Source organism: Gossypium arboreum, chromosome 2, assembly GCF_025698485.1.
Source record: "Gossypium arboreum isolate Shixiya-1 chromosome 2, ASM2569848v2, whole genome shotgun sequence".
Taxonomy (NCBI): Eukaryota; Viridiplantae; Streptophyta; class Magnoliopsida; order Malvales; family Malvaceae; genus Gossypium; species Gossypium arboreum.
In genome coordinates, this window is record NC_069071.1 from 15,377,829 (window position 1) to 15,402,257 (window position 24,429).

The 24,429-nt window shown below is 32.9% G+C and overlaps 1 protein-coding gene across 2 annotated transcripts; it reads left to right on the forward strand.

The window, feature by feature from the left end:
• Positions 1–796: 796 nt before the first annotated feature.
• LOC108466963 (uncharacterized) lies at positions 797–10,036 on the forward strand. 2 transcript variants are annotated; one of them, XM_017767367.2, is made up of 12 exons: positions 797–1,120; positions 2,069–2,929; positions 3,331–3,416; positions 3,538–3,632; positions 3,715–4,023; positions 4,109–4,606; positions 4,772–5,164; positions 5,258–5,345; positions 5,497–5,727; positions 5,870–5,994; positions 7,153–7,535; positions 8,900–10,036. In XM_017767367.2, the coding sequence occupies exons 1-12, from the start codon at positions 1,103–1,105 to the stop codon at positions 9,860–9,862; spliced, it is 4,050 nt and encodes a 1,349-aa protein (XP_017622856.1). In that variant the 5' UTR covers positions 797–1,102; the 3' UTR covers positions 9,863–10,036. The 2 variants fall into 2 exon arrangements, with proteins under 2 accessions (XP_017622856.1, XP_017622855.1); XM_017767366.2 differs by having other exon boundaries at positions 4,772–5,345.
• Positions 10,037–24,429: the final 14,393 nt, after the last annotated feature.

A 24,429-nucleotide genomic window follows, 5' to 3' on the forward strand; every position in this document is an offset into this window, starting at 1 on the left:
TGTAGTAAAGTACATTTAAAAGGAATTTTTTATTTATTATAATTTTTAATAAATTTTGTATATATTTTAAATAATTTTAAATAATTTTATTATATTATTTTTCTAAATTTTAATTAATTTTAATATATTTTTATATATTTTAAATTTTTAATAAATTTTATATTTTTCTAGATTTATTTTATAACTTTTATTTTTTCTGATTATTATTATTATTTTGAAAAAAATTTAAGAGTTAAAATTAATTTTAAGTAATATAATCAAACAAAATTTATATATTAAATTTAAATTAAATTTTCAATACTTAATTTATCCTAAATGTTTGTGTACCTTGTTATTATATTATATTTAGGCATGGTGATAAATTTAACTCTGAATATTTACATTTTCTTTAATTTACTTTTTATTATTTTTTGAGCTAAATTGAATTATTAATCTTTAAAAATAATCAAATTAATTTTATTATTTTTAATAATATTAGTGTAATAAATTAAATGCACTTCATTATAACATGATGCTATATATGCCTGGGTAATAAATAACCTAAATATTATAAAATATTCAAATAAAAATATAAAAATTCATAAAAATTAAAATTTAACATGAAATACATATAAATTATCATGTTTAAAAATTAATATTTTAATTAATTTTTCTGTTAAAAATAATTTAATTATTTTTCAAAAATAATGATTAAATTTGAAAATAAATTAAAAATAGAGATCAAATTAACAAAAATATATAAAGCTAAATTTTATATTATATATTATATATAATGGTATTGTCTCTTTCTAAAAGTACTCGTGTAAATATAAATATAAATATAGTTTACAGATTTATTACACCCTAATTTTTGGTTCATTTATTTGAACAGTCATTTCTCTTTCTTCTATCATCATCTTCCTCCTACCATCATCCCTCTTCTCTCTCTCTCTCTCATCGCTGCAAATCAGTGTTCTTTTCTTTTCTCTTCTCATCTCAGTTCTCACCCACCGCCGTGTCCGCTGGTTTTTTCCGGATCTACCCTGTATCCCGTGTCGGAATCCGTGTCGGATCGTGTCGACACGGGTGCTTCACCCCAAATTGCCGAGTCCGGGTAACGAAGATGAGAGGAGTCTTTATGGTAAAGTTTTAATATTAAGCACTATGTATGATGCTAGGTTGGAGAGTGTGTGATTGCAACTGCAAGTTGACTTAGAGGATGGGCTTTGCGTAAGGTTATATTTATTAATATATGTCATTGTTATTAGGACATGATATGAAGGGGAAGTCTTACTAAACGAAAGTTATGTTCCACAAAGTAAATCTAGGCTGCATATAATTTGATTGCTGAAGTTTGATAAAAACATATCAGAAAGTTAAACAGAAAACATGTAAAAGGACTGAAGGAAAAGATGAGGCAGAAATAATTTCTCAATACAGTCCTACAGAATGGCTTCTGCATGGTCTCATTGATGGGCCTGTCAAATAGCTTAAGATCATACGCTTCTTAGCCTGTCCGCCTCTTCAAGGGTCATACTCTTACATTTCTTGTCCAAAGAGGTATCAAATAAAAAATGATGCTTTGAGTAACAGTTAGATCGATGTTGGATTGCATTAATGTATGTAGTGATGTTCTCTGATTTCAAAACCTTCAAAAATCCATGTATTTAAAACCTATATATCAAGAGATATAAATGGACTGTGGAAATTATTATTTATTATATCTTATTTGTGACTGTCTTTTCTCTTTGTATTTTGATTATTGCTTGTTCTATTTGTATGCATCTCAAGTTGCCTGTTGTTTATCCAGAACCCATCCTTATCTTAAACGAACCCGCTATTTTAGATGGTTCTTAGAATCATTAGGGATTGGATTGGTGCTTTATTTTATTCCTTGTTTTACCTTTCTAGACAATCTCTAGCTATCGAGCTCATTTTCTTGCTAATACACCTCTTTCTTTTGCCAAATTAGAACTTTTGCTATTAGATTTGTTGGATGAAAAGTACATGTCTGTTTAAAGGCATAGATATCTAGCTTTCTGCTTATTTCTATTTTTTTTTTTTACTTAATTCTGCCTTTTTTTCATAGGTACCACCAAAAACTGTGAAAAGATTAGTTAGGCGTTCCCTGAGTCAAAAGGTTCATACAAACGCAGAATCTGGAACCTGCAACGTGTGCTCTGCTCCTTGTTCATCGTGTATGCATCTTAGTATATCTCAAATGGGATCGAAGAAGAATGAGTTTTCTGATGAAACTGATAGTGTTGCTGTGGCAACTCAATATTCTATCAATGACGATAAAACAAATGACAGCTTACAGAATACCCACAGTGAAGCAAGCAATTTACTGAGTGTCAATTCGAGTCATGATTCTTACTCTGAAAATATAGAAAGTAAAGCAACTACAAGGCCATCTGATGCATCAGAAGATGTTGGGATTCAGAGAAACTTCTCAAACAAGTACGATGGTTCCAAAGGTATTGAAGGCCATGATGATAGTTCTTTACTTGCTAGCAGAGCCAGCGGTGCAAACACAGCTTTCAGTTATTGTAACAAGGATTTAGACAGTAACAATTCATCTCGAAGTTCAGTGTCGGTTTGTAGTTTAGGATCTGGAAAAGTGCTTTCTTCCCAGAAGGTAGACTTGTCTGAACTTCCTTCTGTAAAGGAGGTAGATGACAGCAAAGTTTCACTGAGGATCCAAAGTCCATATTCACATTCTCAAAGTGACAAGAGTACTGTTGGAGGCAGTTCTGAGATTTCTACCAAAATCCATTTGAAGTCAGAAGCAGATACTGACAGGAAAGCACTGGATAAAGCTGATAAAAGCTTGAATGAAGATGAGCATGATGAGTCAAATGAGTTGGTCGAGTTGCCTGGCAAGCCGGAGTCTCCTTTGCAAGCAGCTTCTGGAGATGAGAGTTGTGAATCTGTTGCTACTGAACTCGATGTGAGTAAAAATATTTTTTTTTTCTGATTCTTGTAATGCAGAAATTATGGATGCATGACTGGTTATCATAGATTTTTTGGGACTTAGATTGTGGATGTCTTCTGTTTAGCTTAATGTAATGAGCCTAAGAGGAAAGATATTAAAGATGCCATATTTTAATTGGTTTTCCCTTTGCACTTGGAGGTGCTGTCACTAAGAAAGTGCAGGTCCTTCTCATGGTTTAAGAATATTAAGCTGGATTCCATCAAAATTATATCATTAAAGGGAAGCATTCCTTTTGCTTTTACCTTGTACGGCTGCTAGATCTGTTTACCATTTTTAAGAAACTATTAATACTTGTTTCTATATCAATAGTTTTATTGATTTATCTTTTCTTTGTTTGCTCAATTTGTACGGAATAGGTTAAGGTGTGTGATATTTGTGGGGATGCTGGACGAGAAGATTTGCTCGCTATATGTAGCAAGTGTGCTGATGGTGCAGAGCATACGTAAGAATAAACATCCCTTTATCCTTGTGATCCTTAGCAGGTTTTTATTACATTTCTATTTAATTTTTATCTGCATGCTCTATTCATTGGTAGATTTTACATTATTAATGCTATTGACCAGTTACTGTATGCGAGAAATGCTTCAAAAAGTTCCTGTAGGTGATTGGCTTTGTGAAGAATGTAAGCTGGCCGAGGAAACTGAAAGCCAAAAGCAAGGTTAGTTATGAAGCATATGTAATAACAAATGTCACTCTGGCCAGAGCATGTACTAACCTCCTTACACAATTGAATTTTCAAGGTCTGGATTCTGAGGGGAAAAAGGCAAAAAAACTTAGCTCAACTACACAGAACTTAGGTAAGAGACATGCAGAAAATTTAGAGGATGCTTCAGCTTCGAAAAGACAAGCTGTTGAACAAAAAATGGGATCACCAAAATCATTGAGCCCCAGTAAAGCATCTGCATTGTCTAGAGAGGGTTCTTTCAAGAACATGGACAAGGGGAAAGTGAGGCCATCTCCACAACTTTCTCTTGGCAGTCATTCTGGTAACGACATGTTGGAAACCACGTGCTCTCCTGCTTCTGGTCCAAGGCTGCAATCACCAAAAGGTAAGATGATTGATTTTATTGGCTAAATTGTTTACCTTATATATATTTTGACATCAGTATTGGTATACTTTTCTATTTGATACAGGTACCTTACTAAAATCCAATTCGTTTAATGCCTTAAATTCCAAACCGAAAGTGAAGCTTGTAGATGAAGTTGCTCTTCAAAAAGAGAAAATTTTTAGAAAACATGCGTCCCTTAATAGCAAGGAGGAAGCTTCTAGGGTGATGGGGAAATCTATGTCATTTAAATCCACAAACTCAGGACGATTAAGTACTGGGGAATCGAAGTTTAAAATGCTATCATCTAAATATGCTTATGTTCAAGACTTGAAAGGATTAAAGCAAGTTAAGGAGCAGATATCATTAGAAAGGAAGAATTTATCAAAACTAGACCGCTCAAGTTCTACTGTCTCCACACCTAAAGTTGATCAGAAGCTGACAACTCGCACAGATACAATTTCTCATTCGTCTGCAAGCAACAGCCGAGAAACTAAGGCTGTTCGGTCTGATGGAAAACCAAGTACTCTATCAAGATCAACCACCAATCTAGTTCGTAATGGCGTAGAAAATGCAGTTATTTCTGGTATGTTTTGACATTCTGATGGAGAGATTACTGAGTTTATGTTTTATTTTAGTGTTCACCTAAACTAGAATGTCATGTCGTATGTTCCATTTCTTACCTCATCTTTGTCATTGTTTTCTTTTGACTGATCCCAACCAATTAAGAGCATTCCTTTTTACTTTGTAGCTTCTGGAGTTTCAACCACCAATGGGGGCATTTCTTCTGAACAGAAGTTAAACCAAGTTAGCCTGAAGGAAGAACCCTCGTCAAGTACTTCATGGACAGTTGAGAGGCAACCTAGTAATAATAATGTAATTATATCAGATTGGCTGTCTTGGTCATTAGATTTGACAAATCAGAGTGAGAGAATGGGCCATACAGCTGAATATTGCTCAGTCTCTCAGGCATCTGGAGCTGATGAATCAGCTCCCAGGAATTTTAAAGGGGAGATAAACAAAGGCAATAAGTTAAAAGCTGCAATTGAAGCAGCTATCCGTTTGAGGCCTCGAATATGTGAAAGAACTTCTCAAGATCCATCATCAGTTTCTGTGAAGGCAAAGAATATGATTTCCGTTGAAGGTACACATGAAAGCCAAACCAATGTTCAAAATCAGACTTCCATCGGCAATATGAAGTTGCTTAATGCACATTGCACTGATGCTCTCTCTGTAGTTTCTTCTGTTGGCAATGCCCCTCCTTTAGTTGCAGAGTCTGCTGTCTCTGAGATGTCTGCGATCCCAGAACATGAATGCATCTGGCAGTAGGATTCTTCTTCTATTTAACTATTTTCCTTTCTTTTCTTGCATGTTCGTGTGATAAAGATGCTCCATTGTGCTGTATTTTCATTTATTGCTGTGTTCTGTGCCTTGAGATGTTTCTTACATGAGGATGATTCTCTTACTATTATGCAGGGGGGCTTTTCAGGTGCATAAAATGGGAAAACCTCCTGACTTTTGTGGTGGAATTCAGGCCCATCTCTCAACCCTTGCATCACCTAAAGTGATTGAAGTTGTCAACACTTTTCCCCTTGAAGTTCCCTTGAATGAAGTACCTCGCCTGAGCACTTGGCCTACACAGTTTCATAACAGTGGCCCTAAAGAAGATAATATTGCTCTATACTTCTTTGCCAAGGACCTTGAAAGGTAGATTCAAATACACTTTGTTTTTTCCCCTGTTCACACCTTCTGCACCTCTTCTTGTTTCTCTTATTGATTTGATCATTGATGCAATTTCTAATTGGTTTGTTCTTTTTCATAAAAATAAATTCTTCTGCTTATGTTGCAGTTATGAGAAGTATTACAAGGTCCTTTTGGATACCATGGTCAAGAATGATCTTGCCCTCAAAGGAAACTTTGAAGGTGTTGAATTCCTAATATTCCCATCCAACAAACTTCCTGAAAGTTGCCAGCGTAAGGCTTGTTACAAAACAGAGATATTTAAGCACTGTTTATTACCCTGTAATTTTCCTTTTGGGTTGGCTAAATTTTTTGACCAAATCATATTCAGAGTTCTGAGTTATGTCATCTCTTGGTGTTTCAAACATAGGATCCTTATGATGGAGAAAAGGAAGAAGAAATGGCTTTTGGTTATAATCTCTGCATAAGGCAACATTGAAATCCTCTTTAGCAACTAAGCGTTTTTTTTTTTTTTTTTTTTAATATTTGCCTCATCAACTTTGGTTCTGCATGCTTCATTAGAACATGTTTATGGTTGTATAAGTTTAATCAAAGCTTGGAATTCCTATTTAGATTATAGGTGTTTTGACGGATTGCAAGTGGTTACTTTTCTTTAGCACACTTTCCCTTGTTTCATTGGAGGTTTTGGCATTCTTTTTTGGAATTGGTATACTGCTAGTAGAGTTTTTATACTGCACAAGCAGGGTTATGGGAGTGACATGTGGCTGTAGGGTGTAGGGTGTAGTAAATAAATATATATATTTGAAGAATTGTCATCTTTTAACTTCACTTGTGGAGTTAAAAAACTCCATTGCCAGTGTACCAATACAAACCCTTTTGCTTTCTGGTTTTTATTAAATAACACTTACAGAAACGGTATGGAGTTAATAAAGTCTGTGTCGTGGTCTTCATTGCATGACTTCCTATTTCTGCATCAGTATAACCCAGAGTGAATAGCTTCTTAATCATAAAATAGTTGGATGCTGTATAAAACCTTCCATTCCACTTATATGATGTGACATTGTACAGAAATTCTTTGATATCAAATCAGTTTAATGTACTTAAACTCAGAACCATTTTAGAACTGTGATCTTTTATATATCAAATCATGGACCATTTCGTAATCTTAAATTTGCTGAGGTTTCTGTTGCATGGCTTCCTGACTCTGACATTGTATTTGACAGGATCTCACTTTCACCTTTTGAAAAAACTAGCTCATCTTATACCCTTCGAGAACTTTGAATCTTTTAGATCTATTTTGATTTCTTTCTCTTATTTTCAAAAGTCCTTTTTGTTAGTATTCTATTGTTTGCTGTTTTTACGTTTAATATGTTCTATTTTCTTACTGAGAGGGCAAAAAGGATGATAAAATTTGTGCTTTGTTTTTTGCAGGGTGGAATACCTTATCATTCCTCTGGGGTGTTTTCAAGGGTAGAAGAGCAAATTGTTCAGATACCTCAAAGAGTGCATACGTTCCTGATGCAAGTATGGTACATCTGGAGAGAGAGAAATCTACTGATGTCCCTCAGCCAGTGGAGAATGAATCCGCAGCATGTCACAGTTCATGCAATGTAGTAGTAACCAGTGCTGTTGAGAAGACTTGTATCTCAACAGAAAGAGTTTCTGATAGCAAGGTCTCTTCTTTTGGGAAGACATATGTGGGGATAAAAGCAAAGTTGGAGGAGCAAGATGGAAACATTGATAACAAATACTTGTCGAGGATTGCAACAAACAGCATAAAGGTTCATCCAGACATGAAATCCACTAGTCCTCTGGTAATGTGTTCTTCTGTCAATGTATATTACTTGAACAACGTCAAGTTCTTGTTGCTGTAGTTGATTTCTTCTTGCCATTATTTGCTAGTCAACCCTACAATCAGCTAGAGTGTCAGTGACATAATGAAGTCTAATGAATTAACTTACTCCAATACAAGAAATTAAGAATCCAGTTCTCTTCCTAGCTTTTCAATGAATGTGTGGTGCATTTTATGATGAAAATTGCTTATAGATTTACTCATCTTTCTGGAGAAATGTTGTTGGTTCTCTTTTCTAATGTTAATGCTGTTAAAATTTATCTTAAGGTTCTTTTGTGTAAAATCTAGCCTTCTAAATATTTCATAGGACTGAGCTGAAATTTCATGGGGTGCTGTTGCTTGTTATAACACATCCTTAGAAATCAACATGCAGTCAAAATTCCATGCATTCATCTATTATTGTTGCATATCTGATTTCTATGTTTATGTCTTCAATGTGAATCTTTCTTATACGATGGGCTGCAGGTTGCCTCAATTTTTATTGGTTAAATACAGAATGCTTGCCTTGCCTGTAAATAAGGCAGGTTTTTTCTAATGGATGGCGGTAGTCGCAGGACATAGGCGGTAGTTTTATCCTGTTGTCAGTGCATGGGTACAATATCTGGCTGTATATTTGTTCATTTTTCTTGAATCAATGTTTGGCTGTTTATTTGGACTTTGCATGTTTTGTCCCTTTGCTGTCATCCTGCTCCCCCAGAATGGGAAAAAGGGAGGAAATAATACAATATTCCTTTTTTTGGTGGTTTCTATCATGGGTAGTCTATTTCGACCTTCGTTAAATTGGATAAATGCTTCACAGGAATTGTTGAGCCACTTTGTACTGATCAGTGTTTCAACTTCAAATATTAATTATTTTCTTTCTTTTTTCATGGTATGTTGTTATCAATTATCTGCTTATTTTAAGACTTGTATCTGATATATTTTAAGCTAGTATTCTTATTATCTAATGTATTCTCTGTTCTGCTGGACAGCTAAAAACTGAGCCATAAATATGGGAGAAAATGATTTGGGTTGTAGTCCTGATTCTGAGTGATGTTACTGAGCAGATAATTTATGATTCTGACCTTCATCATAGGTTCAATAGTGTCTGAAGTCCATCTTTCCCACCTGAGAAGGACTAGTAATCATTAAAACTTTACTGTTTTTGGTTATTTGTTTCTTCTATTGTGAGGTGGGGAGGTGGGTTGATTGAAAGAAGTGTTAAAATTTGACGATTTTGCCTGTTGATTTGTTTATATTATATCGAACTCGTTGCTGTGGGTTTTAGGCAAACGGGAAAAGGACAAACTCTTTTCCATAAATGTTGACTTTGACATTATTTTGCAGGATGATGGCAAAGTTCCAGATTGTAGATTAGACACAGAACTCAAGCCTTGCCATCAAGCTACAGAAACCAATATCCGGTCGTTTGAAGTTAAGAAAGAGGAAATGCAAATGCCTGTAGAAGAAGATTATCCATCTTTAAAAGATCGCCCTACTGGAAAGCAAGAGGCAGTTATTGTGGGGAAGATTGATGGAGAGTATGTTAAAACTAGAGTGTCTAGGGATGATGGATATGCTGATGTAAATACCTATTCAAAGAGAGATGTTAGCAGTTGGCAGTTGAATCATCGGAAACGCCCATACTTGGATTTTACAGAAGCAGTTCCAGAAATCTCTACCGAGTCAAGTCAAAGAATGCCATGGAGTGAAGTAAGGAGAGTTTCCATAGATAGAGGAAGTGATAACAAAAAGCTGAAGACGGGTTTCACTGGAATATACAAATATAACGGTGCTAGAGATGAAGGCACATTTAGTGATAGTACCGCATCAGATAGACATGGTCTGGGTTCTGGCTCTTGTGTTAAAGAGAGGAGATGTAACATTGCTTGCGAAGAAAAAGGTGTCCCCAAGGACATGGGAAGTGGCGAAAGGTTCTTTCCCATGGGGTCAGATCGTGTTAGGGAAATTCGGATGGACTGGAGGGAAGAGCTTCTGGTAAAAGATGAGAACAGAGCTGGGGATGCCTCTCCAAATCTTGAGCTTGCTTTGGGGGCTGAGATGAGACCACCAAATAAGGGGATCCTGCCTTTCTTTGTTGGAACAGCAGACAAAAGTGAGAACCTGGATAAGGTAACAGGAAAGGAAGAGGCGGATGATGTGTCTGCCTCGCTTTCCCTTTCCCTGTCGTTCCCATTCCCAGAGACAGAAGGGAATGTGAAGTCTGTATCTAAAACTGAGCAGCTCTTGCCGGAAAGCCATGGTGTGAATACTTCCCTACTACTGTTTGGGGGATTCCCTAACAAATAGTATGATGGTGATCCTAGGTTTGTTTATAAGCGTTACTGTTGGCGGCCTTACATGAATGTTGTAATACTTTATACCAGGTCACTAGCTCATGTACCTTCTTCCATTGGGGCATTCTAGGAGAAACTCACATTCCATCTGTTCATAACCCATATAATTACAGAACTTAGCAATAAACCCTCTCCCCCACTCTCTCTTAACACTTAAAAAGGAACAATTATTATTAAATTATTATTAAACATAAAGTTTTGCTTAGTGTTGAAACCAAGGTAAGTTAGGTAATTCATAATTAAAATGTCATTTATTTAGATTAAAAGATTTAGTTGTTTGGACAATACAGAGTAATTGAATGAATGTATAATAATTAAGGTAGTAATTATGTTTTTTTTAATAATGATAAAATCTTCATAAAATAATACTCTTGGGGCTCGAAAAATTATTATTTTATCAATAAATTAATATTTTTTAATTTATCGATAAGTTAATATTTATTAATTTAGTAATTTTTATCAAAATTCAATATGCATGTAGGTTGAATGAATCGAGGTTAATTGGTTCATGTAACAAAAAAAAAAGAGTTAATTAATTGGTTTATGTAACCAAAAAGAAAAAAAAGAAATGATGGTTTCAAAATTCAATATATATATATATTCAGTAGATGGATTAAAAAATTATTATAAATTAATATATGTACGTATTAAAATATTGTAATTTATATGTTCTTTTTCTATGTGGCTTCTCATTTGAAATGTGTAAAAAGTCTACATTGATAGATGAGATGAGAAAAATATTATGTGAGTACAAAATGAGCATCCTTTTCAAGTAAAAAAGATTTACAGTAGTAGATTAACAAATATTTGATCTCTCTATTAACCAATCAATAATATCAAATACTCATAAAATGTCATCTAAATATTTATCAAAAGAGATAAAAGAATAGCAAAAAGGCACAAATAAGCCAAATATCCCAAATTAGAGAATATATTGCATGAGTGGTTCTCCAATATAAAGAGAAAGTAAACATGATTATGATTCAAACTAAAGCAAAAGGGTTTCTACAGAAAATGTATGGTGATGCAAATTTCGAATTTAACTTCTCAGCTAGAACGATTCAAGGCAAGACATGATATTAAGTCTTATAGAAAATTTGGTGAAAGTGATTCAATTGTTATGGAGAATATTGAAGATGTTTTACCTCAAATAAGAGCTAAATTGGAAAATTTTGATTAGAAGGATATCTATAATACAGATGAAAAAGACTTATGTTATCGTTTGCAAGCAGATCATTTACGGGATACAAAACAATTAGAAGGACGAAAAAAAGATAAGGAAAGACTTACTATTGTGGTTTGTTTTAATGGGGATAGTTTAGATAAAGTGTCTCTTTAGGTTATTGGTAAGTTTGCTAATCCTAGATGCTTTAAACATGTGAACATTGACAATCTTAACTGTCATCATCGAGCCAACAAAAAAGCATGGATGACTGGATTACTTTTTTCAAAATTTTGTTTGCTGGTTTGATGCTAGAATGATTGGTAGAAAGGTGTTGCTTATAGTAGACAATTGCCCATCCCATCCCAAGGTTATTGAAGGCTTGAGAAACATTGAATTATTCTTTTTACCTCCAAATTCAACATAAAAAATTCAACCATGTGATGCTAGAATAATTAGGGCAGTTAAGATTTATTATCGGCATCACTTTTATTCTAGCATCTTGGAAGGTTATGAGAAAGGAGAAATAAATCTTGAAAAGATTAATGTATTGGATGCAATCCATTTTATTAATGCTACTTGGATTATTGATGTGAAGCCTACAACTATTTCAAATTGTTTCTGACATTGCAAAATTCAATCTGAGGGGGATATGCCTCTCGAACAAGAAATTGGTGATGTTCAAGGTATTCATAAATTAAAAGAAGTAATTTCTGATTTATACTATAGAAATTCCATGGATGTTGAGCAAATTTTGAATTATTCAAGTGAAAATGAATATTTGATGGAGTCATCTACGAATGAAGAAATTATTCAAGGAATAATGGATGTGCTAGCTGATAACCAGTAAGATCCAGATGACAGTAGTGTTTTACCACGTGTTTCTCCAAAAGAGGCTTTTCTAGCTGTGGATATCTTGAAGAATTATTTAATACAACACGAGAGGAATATAACATATTTGGTTTATACCCTTCTAAATGTTAAAGATGAAATTGTATTTGATTCACATGGAAAGAAGAAACGGTTAATTATAGATGCATCTTTTAGCAAAGAATAAAATTGAAAAAAAAAAAGAGTTCTCTAGAAAACACTTTAGTTTTATGTATTGTATATAAAATTTTAGTATATTTAGTGAATTGTTATTTTATATTTTCATTGGGCCTTAAGGATTTTTTAAAAATTATTATCTTATGCATTTAACAAGGTTATTATTTTATTCCCTTGGCCCAAGTCAGGACCAAAAAATTATTATTTAACCGAGATTATTAATTTATCTTATATTCATTTATCGAGGTTTTACTGTATAAAGAGTTTTATTTTCTTTAGATGTATTTAGCTAACAAAATGTAACTAAATTACAATTTTTATGTTATGTTTGGTAATACAAATTATAATTATATAAGTTATATATTTTAAAAATATTAACTACTACAAAATAATATTAATACAATAATTTTTTCTAAAAGAGTAACAAAAATTGAAATTAAATCATTCTAAGTAATATGTTAGTTTATGAAAGTAATCGATGATACTATTATCTATATAAATAATCAGAAAAATTAACATCATATACAATTTTATTTAACTGCTTTAACATTTCTTATTTGGAGTATTATTTTCCTTTAACATTTAATATGTACTTATCATCGTTTGAATTTGAATTTATATCATTAAAATTATCAATATTTCTTTCTTTTATATACTATTTTACCTCCGAATGAAGTTATAAAGTATACAATATGTTAATATGATTTAACTTTTATTTTTGAGGTAATGTTAATATGAGAAATTTTTTTTTAAGAACACCAAATGTTTTCTCAACAACATTTCGAAGTTTTGAATGTCTTAAATTAAAGAGTTCGTAAGATATCTTTAGTACTTGTGTTTAGCTCAATTCTCTCAAATAGTATCATACTTCATAATACGGTGTAAGAAAACCTTTTTATTTGCATAACTAATATCTACTACATTATATTTGAATTCACAGTGCAAACAATCGTAGTTTTGATTATAGAAACTTATATACACTTAATTTGGAGAAAAATTATGATATGTTATAACACTTTTATAATAAGTAAATCAAGTTAAAAATATAAAATTATAATATATAACATTTATAAAAAAATGTTTTGTAAAGTGTCCAGAACTTTCAAAACACTTCTTATAAATAATATATATATTTTTTATAACTTTAGGAAATTATTTTTATCAATAAATTATGACAAAAATTATAACGGTTTTTATAAATAATTATATTATTTTTCATAATAAATAACATGAACATGTAAATAAGTTATGTCTATACTTTTTAACCATAAATTTTTATAAATAAGTATATATTAACACTTTTATAACATGTAAATTATTTTTATAATATTTTTATTATATTTTAGAAATTTTATGATTTAAATAATATTTTTATAGCTTTATAAAATATATATAAATTTTTTATAATATAATCTTTTAGGATTTATAATATAAAATTTAAATATTTTTGGTAATAATCATCCCAAATGCTCATATGTGCTTATGCTTATAATATAATTTTTATAATTTAAACTTGTATAAAAATAATTTTTAAAGTTAAATCATGTACACGTATTTGGAAAGCTATAGGGTAATTAAATTTTGGAGTAATTACTTGCAAAATTATTCCAATTCTCACTCTCCCTTAAGAATTATAAATTGTAATTGAGATGTTTCAATTACACCCAATTTAGTGAGATCTACAAATTATAATGATTACTCAAACATAAAATTCCTATGTAATTATAAGTAATAACACCCAAATCCAATTATTAGGTGACTTTCTAAATATTATGTTAGGGTTAAACATTAATTTGGCTCCAAAATAGTAAATTTAGAGTAAAAATTAAACATTTCTGTAAATATAAATATATATAAGGTTTTCTATTTTTCTTAATTTATATTTATATTTTTCCAAATATTTTGTAATTAATTTAGAGTTTTCTTCAAACAATCTTATATAAAAATATAAAAAGCTTTTAATTAATAAAATCATAAATTACTATATTAATTTTTAGGATAGAACATATTATATTAAAATATAAATTTTTTATTAAAGAATGTGTTATATTTTGCTAATTTATTTTGCAATTAGCGTCTATAAGTACTCCTACCATTGACATTATATGGGTGTATACAATTTCATTACAAATAAAAGTTCTACACATGCTAAAAAATTGGGAGTTGAGAGGCTTTCACTATGTTCCTTTGATAAACCTATGCTTAATTCATCAAATTTTTTTTTTTCCATAATTCGTATGTTGAATCATAAATGCTTGGTTTTATTCACTATTTTTTCAATATTTTTTCGGTAATGTCTATAAGAAAAATATGAGGTTTGTATAACTTTTTGGGGGCTTAGGAGTGAGATTTTACATGCTTGTTGTAACATCTCTAAAATCACTATAACAAATAAGGGTGCTATACCTACAACATACATAATGAATTCCTCGAGTAAATGAAATGAGATATATCGGTGTTAGTACTGAAGGGTATTGGATATCAAAGAAAGTTGAAACAATATTATATTGTCAGAATTAATCTGTGGTATAGACTAAATTGTAAAGATGTGAAAAGTAACAATGTCAAATTATAAATATTTAAAAGTTGAAGGTTAAATTAACAGTAAGAAAGGTTGAAGGACCATAAATAAATTTTATCAAAATTGTGAATGCCACAATTGTAAATATTAAAAATTGAAACGGGCAAATTGATCATTTTGTAAATGAGATAATCTTTGATCAAATTACAAAAATGCCTTTAGACATGTTAAATTTGAACCATTGAATTTGCTTAATGACGAAGGATTTGATATGAGCCATTGGATTAAAAAAAAAAACTATATTCCTTATTTTTAGTTCATGAAATTATTGGCAACATAATAACTATTGAATCTTATTGGGAAATGAGATGAAATATAAGTTCTTGGATTGAAATTATAATGTTGGATAATTTTATTATTTTTATTATTTATTATTAGATAATTATCAAGCAAATATAAAGAAAAACTTTTATATTTCCCATGTTACCAAAATGTAAGAGAAAAAGAAGAAAAGAGAAACTTTCATTTCCTTGCAATGTGATCTATCTTCATCAAATTTCACTATTTCAACCCAAAACCTTAAGAATTTCCATAGAAACCAAATAGAAAAGGTTAGAAAAGGTTATGTTGAGACCTTAGTGAACTTATGTTGAAGAGGCTAGCTATTTTTAAGAAGTGAAAGCCTTAAAATTCTCTCTCCTATGACCAACCCTTTGTGTTAAGGAAGGATGGTGGATGACTTTGCTAAATATAGCTAGTTTCATGCTTGATTCATGGGAGAATGCACCTTGAAATGGGGAGGGGAGTTCAACGGACACATGGAAAACTTTTGTGGCTTATTTTGTATATTTTACAAAGTCTTGGGTGCCTAAATTAAACATCTCTATGGACGGTTGGACCGCCTATGGCCAAATTGGGCTCTTTCCTCCCTTAGTGGACGGTTTGAACTTTATACTTGGCAACAGGCTTGTCCACTTTAATGGCCCATTTGAGAGCTGGGTCAAAATGATTTGAAAGTCCAACAAATGAATTTAGGACGTCCCATGTTGATCAGCTACCATCCTACGTCTGTACCGAATTGGAAAAAATATGTAAAATTAACATGTAAATAAGTAATATTACAAATTTAACTTTAATTATGTCCTGCTTTACAGATTTGTAATACAAGTACAAAATTTGCTATCAAAATACTCAAATTTTGTATGAATTACTAGTCAGAAGGGGTTGAATGTTTATATAATTTAGAGTTATCACACCCCTAAATTTAATTCATTGTTCATCTTGAGTGATGAGATAATGCTAACTTACATTAGAACTCAATGAGTAACTTTTGCAAAAATCCATTCAAATGAAATTAGTCCTTCTCATTGATAAGTTATAAAAGTAATATATTTTAATCTCATTCTTAATGCATTTTTGGATGATTAATTATAAAAATTAGTGAACTTGATGTTCCTAATCCTTTAAATTCATGTTTCTATACTTAAGAGAACATTTGGGAGCGAAAGGAGTGAAAAACGAGCCAAAATCGGACAAAAAGAGTTGTTTTCAGGATCCACACGGGCAGGCCACACGCCCGTGTGAGCCATACGAGCTGGCCACACGCTCATGTGCCAGCCCATATCAATTTCGCAACCTGCTTCCCAAATACACTGAAAAACCTAATTTTTAGGTTTTCTGAGCATTCTAAAGTCTATAAATACCTCAAAGAAAACACTCAAAGAACACCATCGGAATCAACTTGGAAGCAGATCTCCCTCAAGATCAAAGATCTCCATTTAATTTCTTTCAAAATTTTATTGAGTTTCATTATGTCTTGTGGTTATCCTAAATTTGAAACGTTTCTATTCTAGATTATGAACTAAATTCTCTAAATACCTAGGGAAGATGAAACCTATGATGAATCTTATTATTTGATTTCTAATTTACATGATAAATACTTGTTTCTTGTTCTCAATTATGTATGCTTATTTCTTGTTTTAATATTTTCGGAATATTAAATTCATGTTTAATGCGCTTATTTTAGTGGAGCAAAAGTCCCTGTTTAAGAGTATATCTAGCAAATCTATCAGATTAGAGTCAAATCTAATAGGGGAATCCATAGATCGAGTAATAGAACAATAGGGGTTTTAATTAGAAAGAGATTTTAATTAATCAACCTAGAGTTAGTTGTTCTTACTCTCGAAAGAGGTATTAACATAATTTATGGATTTCTACAAATCAAAACACAAGTGAATAAATCGTTTAATTTAGATTCATGATAATAGGTGAAGTCTAGGCGGATTCTTTCCTGTGTATTGTCTATCTTATTGGTTATCTTCGATTATTTTCCTATTTCATTCTCTATTGCGTTCTTAGTTAGATTTGTTTAGTAATTTTAGCTTAAAAAAATCACTCCAATTTGTCGGCTAAATAATGGAAAAAGGGTAATTACTAGTACTTTTAGTCCTCATGGATACAATATAACACCCCTAACCCATATCTATCGCCGGAACAGGGTTATGAAGTATTACCAGAGTTTACAGAATATTTACAAATATTTCATATCAATTACTATTCATTTTCTGAGATTATTCTTAACGTCCCTTAAATGGACCCTCGAAGCCCAAATGGACCCTCGAAGCCCAAAACGAGTATTAGAATCAAGTCAGGACTTAATTAAGAACTCAAAGAATTTTTTGCAAAATTTCTAAAATTTTTCCTAGGTACAGGGCTCACACGCCCGTGTTCGACCCCATGTAACTCTCTGACTTGTGCCACACGGCCAGCCACACGCCCATGTGGGTAAGCCGTGTGATCAATTTAATTTTTAAAAATTAGGTGCAGGGTTCACACGGCCAAGACACGCGCCCATGTTCTAGGCTGTGAAGCACATACAGTTCAGACACACGCCTGTGTCTCTACCTGTGTGCTAAATTTTGGGCATTCTATTTCTCGAATTTAAGATGCAGAGGACACACGGCCTAACCACACGCCCATGTACCAGGCCATGTGTCACACACGGTCTAGACATACACTCGTGTGTCTGCTCGTGTGGACAAAATAAAGCCATTTCTAGCTTCATTTCTCACCCAAAATTTTACCAATAACTTGCACCAAAACTTATAACCAAATACCAACCAATTCAAGAATTATATCAGGACCAATTCAAACATCTAAAACAATATATCATTAATTTATGATTTTATTTTTAATAATCGTATTCATTTAGCATAGCTCAATCAAATCATAATATATATACTCATGATAATACCATAAGATTACCTTAATAAATATCCCAAAATATAAATCATTACTAGCCATCTCAAATAGCTAGATCATAAACAACATTTATATGCCAACATTTGTCTAAGTTACCTATGCATGCCATTATACCAAAATAAGGTTACTATTTATACCAAAACAAGCTAGCGGATAATGTGATGATGCTCCAACTGTTCACCAACCTTCGCAAGCTTCCAAGCACTATAAAACAAAGAAAAGTAAACTTAATAAGCATATTATGCTTAGTAAGTTCGTATAACTGGAATTAAACTTACCAATCTCATTTATTAAAATTAAGCTTATAATAACATGTTTCCATCAACTTGGAAAAATTGCCTAAACACACGCATTCAATCAAACAAGTGAGTAACTTAATTATCATATACATTAAGTAAACATAGATGAGCTCATCATGATATATTCTTTCAAGACATTATTCATTTCGTCTCATAATTCTCATAACATGTCAAGTATTTTATCCGTTGAATCATTGAAATTCCGATGGATACTCAAATAGTACACTCAAGGTGTACAATTCAATAACCAGTCATTTCATATTCAAGAGTACCCATTAGGGCACATAAACAGTGAGCACACTCTCGAGCCACATATCACATAACAGGGTTACTTGTACAAGCTAAATCTTATTTCCAACATATGCTCACAAGAGCTTAATCAGGATTACCCGTTCGGGTTAAATCCTATCTATAACATATGCTCAAGAGGGCTTATATCAGGATTACCAGTCCAGACTAAATCCTTTCTGTAATGAGGTCAATAGGATTACTCGTCCGAGCTAAATCCCATCAGCAACAAATGTCGGACCTCATTCAATAAGGGAAATCACATTTATCTATTGAATTTCAATATTCAAACGGAACTTAATCCTTTTCAAACAATTTCAAGTATGCATTCATTTCTTATATTGTAACATCCAAACAATTTACATACAAATAAACTATATTCTATACAAATACAACTTCCAATTCAACATATTTACGTGCTCAATTAAGTTACACGAACTTACCTCGACACTTGTTCGCGTATATAAATCTACTAATCTGAAACTTTCTCCTTTCCTCGTTCTAACTTTGAATTTGAGTTATCGTGATCTATATAAATGAATTTAATCATCAATTTATCACATTTCAGATTCATTTGGACTCAATTTACATCCTAGGCAAAATTACCATTTTGCCTTTAAATTTTCAATAAATTCCAATTTTGTCCTTAGGCTCGGAAAATGAAATTCATGCAATTTACTCTTTTTTCTAAACCTAACCAAAATTTCAATATAAAATTTAGCACATACATTCTATAAAATTTAGAATTTTTCTTCAATTTTCATAACTTTACAAATTAGTCCCTAAATCATGTTTTCATCAAAAATCACTTTGTAAAAGTTGTTTATCTATCAACAACCTTTCATTTTCTACCATAAATTTCTAATTTTCAGCATATTCATCCATGACATAACTTCTATACTTTGATAAATTTTCAAATTAACCCCCCAAATAGATAGATTAAACTATCCCGGTTTCAAAAATATCAAAATTATTAAAAACGAGACAAGAAAACTTACCCAATTAAGCCAAGAAAGATTGTTTTCTCTTTCCTAGGGTTTTTATAGAATATTTGGGGGAATAAGATGATATAAAATGATTTTAATTCTATTTTAATTATTTATCATATTTAATTATTTTTATTTCCAATTTAGTCCTTGCTCTTTTGCTAAATTTCCACGGATGAATTATCAAAAATATCTACTAAATTTTGATTAATGGTCTAATTACCATATAAGGACCTCAAGTTTTGAATTTCATAGTTATTTAATCCTTCTAGCTACTAGAATTTAATTTTTGCATTTTATGCAATTTGGTCCTTTCCGTAATTAAGCACATAATCGGTAAAATTTTCTTATCAAAATTTTCACATGACATCTCTATCATAATATGAACCATGCAATAAAAATAAAATAAAATTTATTTTCGGCTCGGATTTGTGGTCCCGAAACCACTATTTTGATTTCACTGAAAATGGGCTATTACATGCGATATTCCCTACACATCATAACTATATTATTGTTCGATAGGTGCGTTTGGCTTAGACGTATTTATAGTTAGTTTAGTGACCATCAAGTTTTTGGCACCGTTTTCGGGGACTAAAATATTAGGAACACTTGATTTTTATTAATTTAGTCATATATTTTTATTGAATTTTATTTTTGCTTTTGTTTAATTTTTGTTTTCTAATTTTTCTTCTATATGCTTCTGGCAGGTTCCTCCAGTTTATGACTAAAAGAAACCTGTTAGGACCATTACTATTTGACAGTGAAATTGAAAGTATTGCTTGCATAAACTGTAGAGAAGCAAGGCAGAGTCGACATAATATAGTAGACGGGCAAGATGACATTATTATTATTACTGAGGAGATGGGTGATAATCAGAATAATCAACTACCTCCTGCAGTTGCTGCAAATCCCGCAAATCTAGATCTTGTTCCTTGTACTATGTACGATTATGCCAAGCCCACTCTGACTGGGGCTAAATTGAGTATTCTGCGTGTAACACCCTAAACCCGGCCTAGACGTTTCGACTGGATCTGACATGTTGCATCAAAGTGTTGTTCAAAAACCGAGCTTGTCGATTAAAGATCGTTATTGAATTTTCAATCCATTTTAATTAATTGCTACTGAAAACGTTAATGTTGTAAAATCAGAACATGTTGTCCAATTACTGGTCATATCAATTGTTATAAGTTTGTTAATCTGATTTAAATCGCAGAAAATTTTCTAATTGAAAACCTTAAAGTTTTAAAATTTTGAATCTTGTTGAAAACAGTTATTAACTTGGAAAAAAAAACCTGTTTCTCCTAATCTAGCAGTTTAAAGGAAGAAATCAAAATTCAACTAAAAGTTAAATCCTCAAATAGCCTTATTACATAAGTAAAACCCAAATATAAAATCTTTAAATAAATAAAGTCATAAGTAAATCATTTGCAATCGTATGGCTACCTCTGAGTCCCTCGCAGCTCTAAATTGTCTAAGGCTGGGGATTACCTGTATAATTAAAAGAAAGGGTGAATTTGCAAAAACTCAGTGTGTAATCCCCCAAACAGTTAGACAGTAAACGGTACATGCAGAACAATCTGGGCCGTATCCCTATTTAGTAATTGAACAGTCTAGGCTTTAGCCCTATACAGTAACGGTGTGGGCTTAAGCCCAATTCAGTATCAGTACAGTGTAGTCATGTAATCCATCCCAATCCAACCAACACACCACCCGTACCAACCAACACACTATGTGGGGATTAAATCAACCCACCCAACCAACACACCAATATTGCAGTGAAGCTGCTAACAATAATGCAACAAAGCTGCTAATATTAGTAAACGTGGCAAAGCCACCAGAGCAGTAATTACGTGGCAAAGCCACTAATACAGTACTTCCTCCAAATCAGAAACCCAACCCCATGCAGTATGTCGTGTCATAAATATTACATGTATGCAGTATGTCATATTCAAAACCATTCATACAAATGTCATACACACATCAATTAACCTACCACTAGGGGTATAATGGTCATTTTGTCGGTTAGGGGTAAAACAGTAATTTTACCCCTTAGAGGTATTTCGATCATTTAACTAATTTTTGGGTGTTGGTACAGATAATGACCCTTCAAAAGGTCTACAGTTGTCTCGAACGACTTAGATAACCCATATGGCTAAAACAGTGTGAATGGGCCCAAGGCCCACTCGGCCCAGGCCGGCCCACACGCTCGTGTGGCCCATTTAGCCGAATTTTAGTCGTGACTATGCAATCCCCATAGCCCACTCCATTATTTGTCACTTACGGTAAATTTTATCCATGTAGGGCCCACGAGCCCATTGGGCCCACACGACCCATCTTGGCCCAACGAGGTCCATAACGACCTAAGCCCACGAGAACACTCGTGGCGGCTTCTACAGTCTATCGCTCATGATTTTTGGGCTTGATTTACCGCACGAGCGTTCGCATGCTCGTGAGGCCTCAAATGCCGAAGTTTTGGCTTTTCTGCTCTTGCTGATTCACAATAACATAGTGGTACGAATACACACCTTTATCCAACGTTTTGAAAGTAGCAAAATTGGGTGTACGACTACACACTTTCTAGAGACCCCTTATGAAATACCAAAAGCACCAACCTAGATTCAATCCAAATATTCAATCAGCCTTAAATCGGTAATAATAAGATTCACAAACCCTGAATCTCTATACTATCCATACCACTAACCTTGATAAACAGGAATGTAGCCTTAAACCCTTAAATTGCTTGGCTAGACTCCCACAATTGTTGATTGACCACTAACTGCATAACAACAGATCTCGTTAGAGTGTTGATTAAGGATATAGTTTACACCCATCAACAATAACTTGAGCAAGATAGAGGATAACTTACCGTATCCTTCAGAACCGAATACTGACTTAAGAGGCGGCACATGTGAGTAGAGTATTGCGTTCGATCTAAGAGAGTAAACTGAAGGAAGATCATTAGATAGAAGTAACGATAATCCTAGAAAGGAAAATTGCAAAGTAACAAAAACAAAACTTAATTACCTACCACCAATATTCGGCTTGGTAACAAAGAGAAAGGGTAATGATAGATTCGCAACAGAAGTAGAGTGACAAAATGAAAGTATGAGGTGGTCTATGCTGTGATCGGCTTGTCAGAGTTTTAGAAGGTGTGAGGAGAAAATAAGATATTCAGCTATTACTTAGGAAGAAAGGGAGAGACAGAAGCAGAGATGATCCAGAGATAGCATTTTCAGTCAAACACCAAGAGCGGGATTGAAGTTCTAAGGTATTCGATTTAGAAAAGAGGAGAAGAAGAATGCCAATTCAGTAGAGAGAAAATGTGAAGAAGAAAGGGAAAGGTTTCAAAAGAGAGTTTGGCACATGCTATCTTGTATTCGGCAAAACAATCGAGAAATAAAGTTGAAAGAAGAAAGACCTGAATGGTCAGAAGCATACCAAAAACAAAATGAGGAAACAAAAGCTCAAGAGGAATGCTACTGAAAACAAAATGAAAAACCCTATTGTTCCTATACCAATTCGCCACAACCAAAGGAAAAGAGAAGTTCCCAAAGTGCCAAATACACATCCTAAAGAGTCTCAAATTCGGCCAACACCTTCTCACCCAAACTCCACGATTTTCTCCCTCTTCTCTCTCCACCTTTTCCTCCTCCAAATCTCTACCAACCTTCATCCAAATCTCTTTTGACCAAGTCTCCAACCACCTCTTCAGAGTTTGACTCAAACTCTACCTCTCACACTACAGAGACATAAAATAAAATCCCTTTTGCATTACCTGGGATTCGAACCCATGCCCTCTCAGATGCTCCACATGCTACTTGCCACTAAGCCACAAGGCTTTTTGTGACATAAAACAAACACAATTATTTATAAAGCCCATGTGCCAGTATCCAGATTCTTTTAAGAGTAAAATCAAAAATTTTGCAAAAGCTGGAGCTTGAACCCAGGACTTCCCAGACACTCCCAAACATACCCAAATCACCTAGCCATTAAAGTAAACATGGAATTTATGCCAAATCACGCAAAATTGCAGACCTTATATTTTTGGGGCGTTACAGTGCGACCCACTATGCTGCAAATAATTTCGAACTAAAGCCAAACACTATTCAGATGATACAAGAATTTGTTCAGTTCGATGGTTTGGAAGATGAAGATCTAAATACTCATTTGACTAATTTTCTAGAAGTCTGTGATACTTTCAAGATAAATGGCATTTCTGATGATGACATTCACCTACGGTTATACCCTTTCTCATTGAGAAACAGAGCTAAACAGTGGTTGAATTCTTTACCATGAGGTTCTATCACTACATGGGATCAAATGACCGAGAAATTCCTACTAAAGTACTTCCCACCGGCTAAGACAGTCAGTTTGAGGAATGATATATTTTCCTTCATTCAGATAATGATTTATTGAGAAGGTGCCCTCACCATAGGTTACCTCTATGGTTACAGGTTTAAACCTTTTAGAACGGTTTAAATCCCTTAACTACATAGTTGATCGATGCAGCAGCCAGTGGTACAGTTAACAATAAAACACCCGAAGTGACTTATGAATTTATAGAGAAGATTACACTGAATAATTATTAATGACAAGTCATGACGACGAAGCCGATAAAAGCAACCGGTGTCTTTAATTTAGATATAGTCACTATGTTATCAAATTAGGTAGAAAAATTAAATAAGAAAATTGGTGGTTTATATGCTTCTACACAGGCACATCCGATGATGCAATGCGATACAAATGGAGGAGGAATGAACAATCCATAATGTTTACCCTACGGTCCTAGCACAAAGAATAAACAAATCAATTTTATGGGTAATAATTCTATGCCTCAAAATAACCCTTATAGTAATACCTATAATGCAGGTTGGAGGAGCCATCCCAATTTTTCTTGGGGTGGTCAAGGAAATCAGAGAGCATAACCCCCTCTGGGCTTCCAACAATAACCTTACC

Bases quoted from the DNA above. Each gene is read 5' to 3' on its own strand.
- LOC108466963 (XM_017767366.2), top strand. The intron at 2,930-3,330 runs GTGAGTAAAAAT...TGTACGGAATAG, and splicing joins CTGTTGCTACTGAACTCGAT to GTTAAGGTGTGTGATATTTG. The intron at 5,346-5,496 runs GTAGGATTCTTC...ACTATTATGCAG, and splicing joins GAACATGAATGCATCTGGCA to GGGGGCTTTTCAGGTGCATA.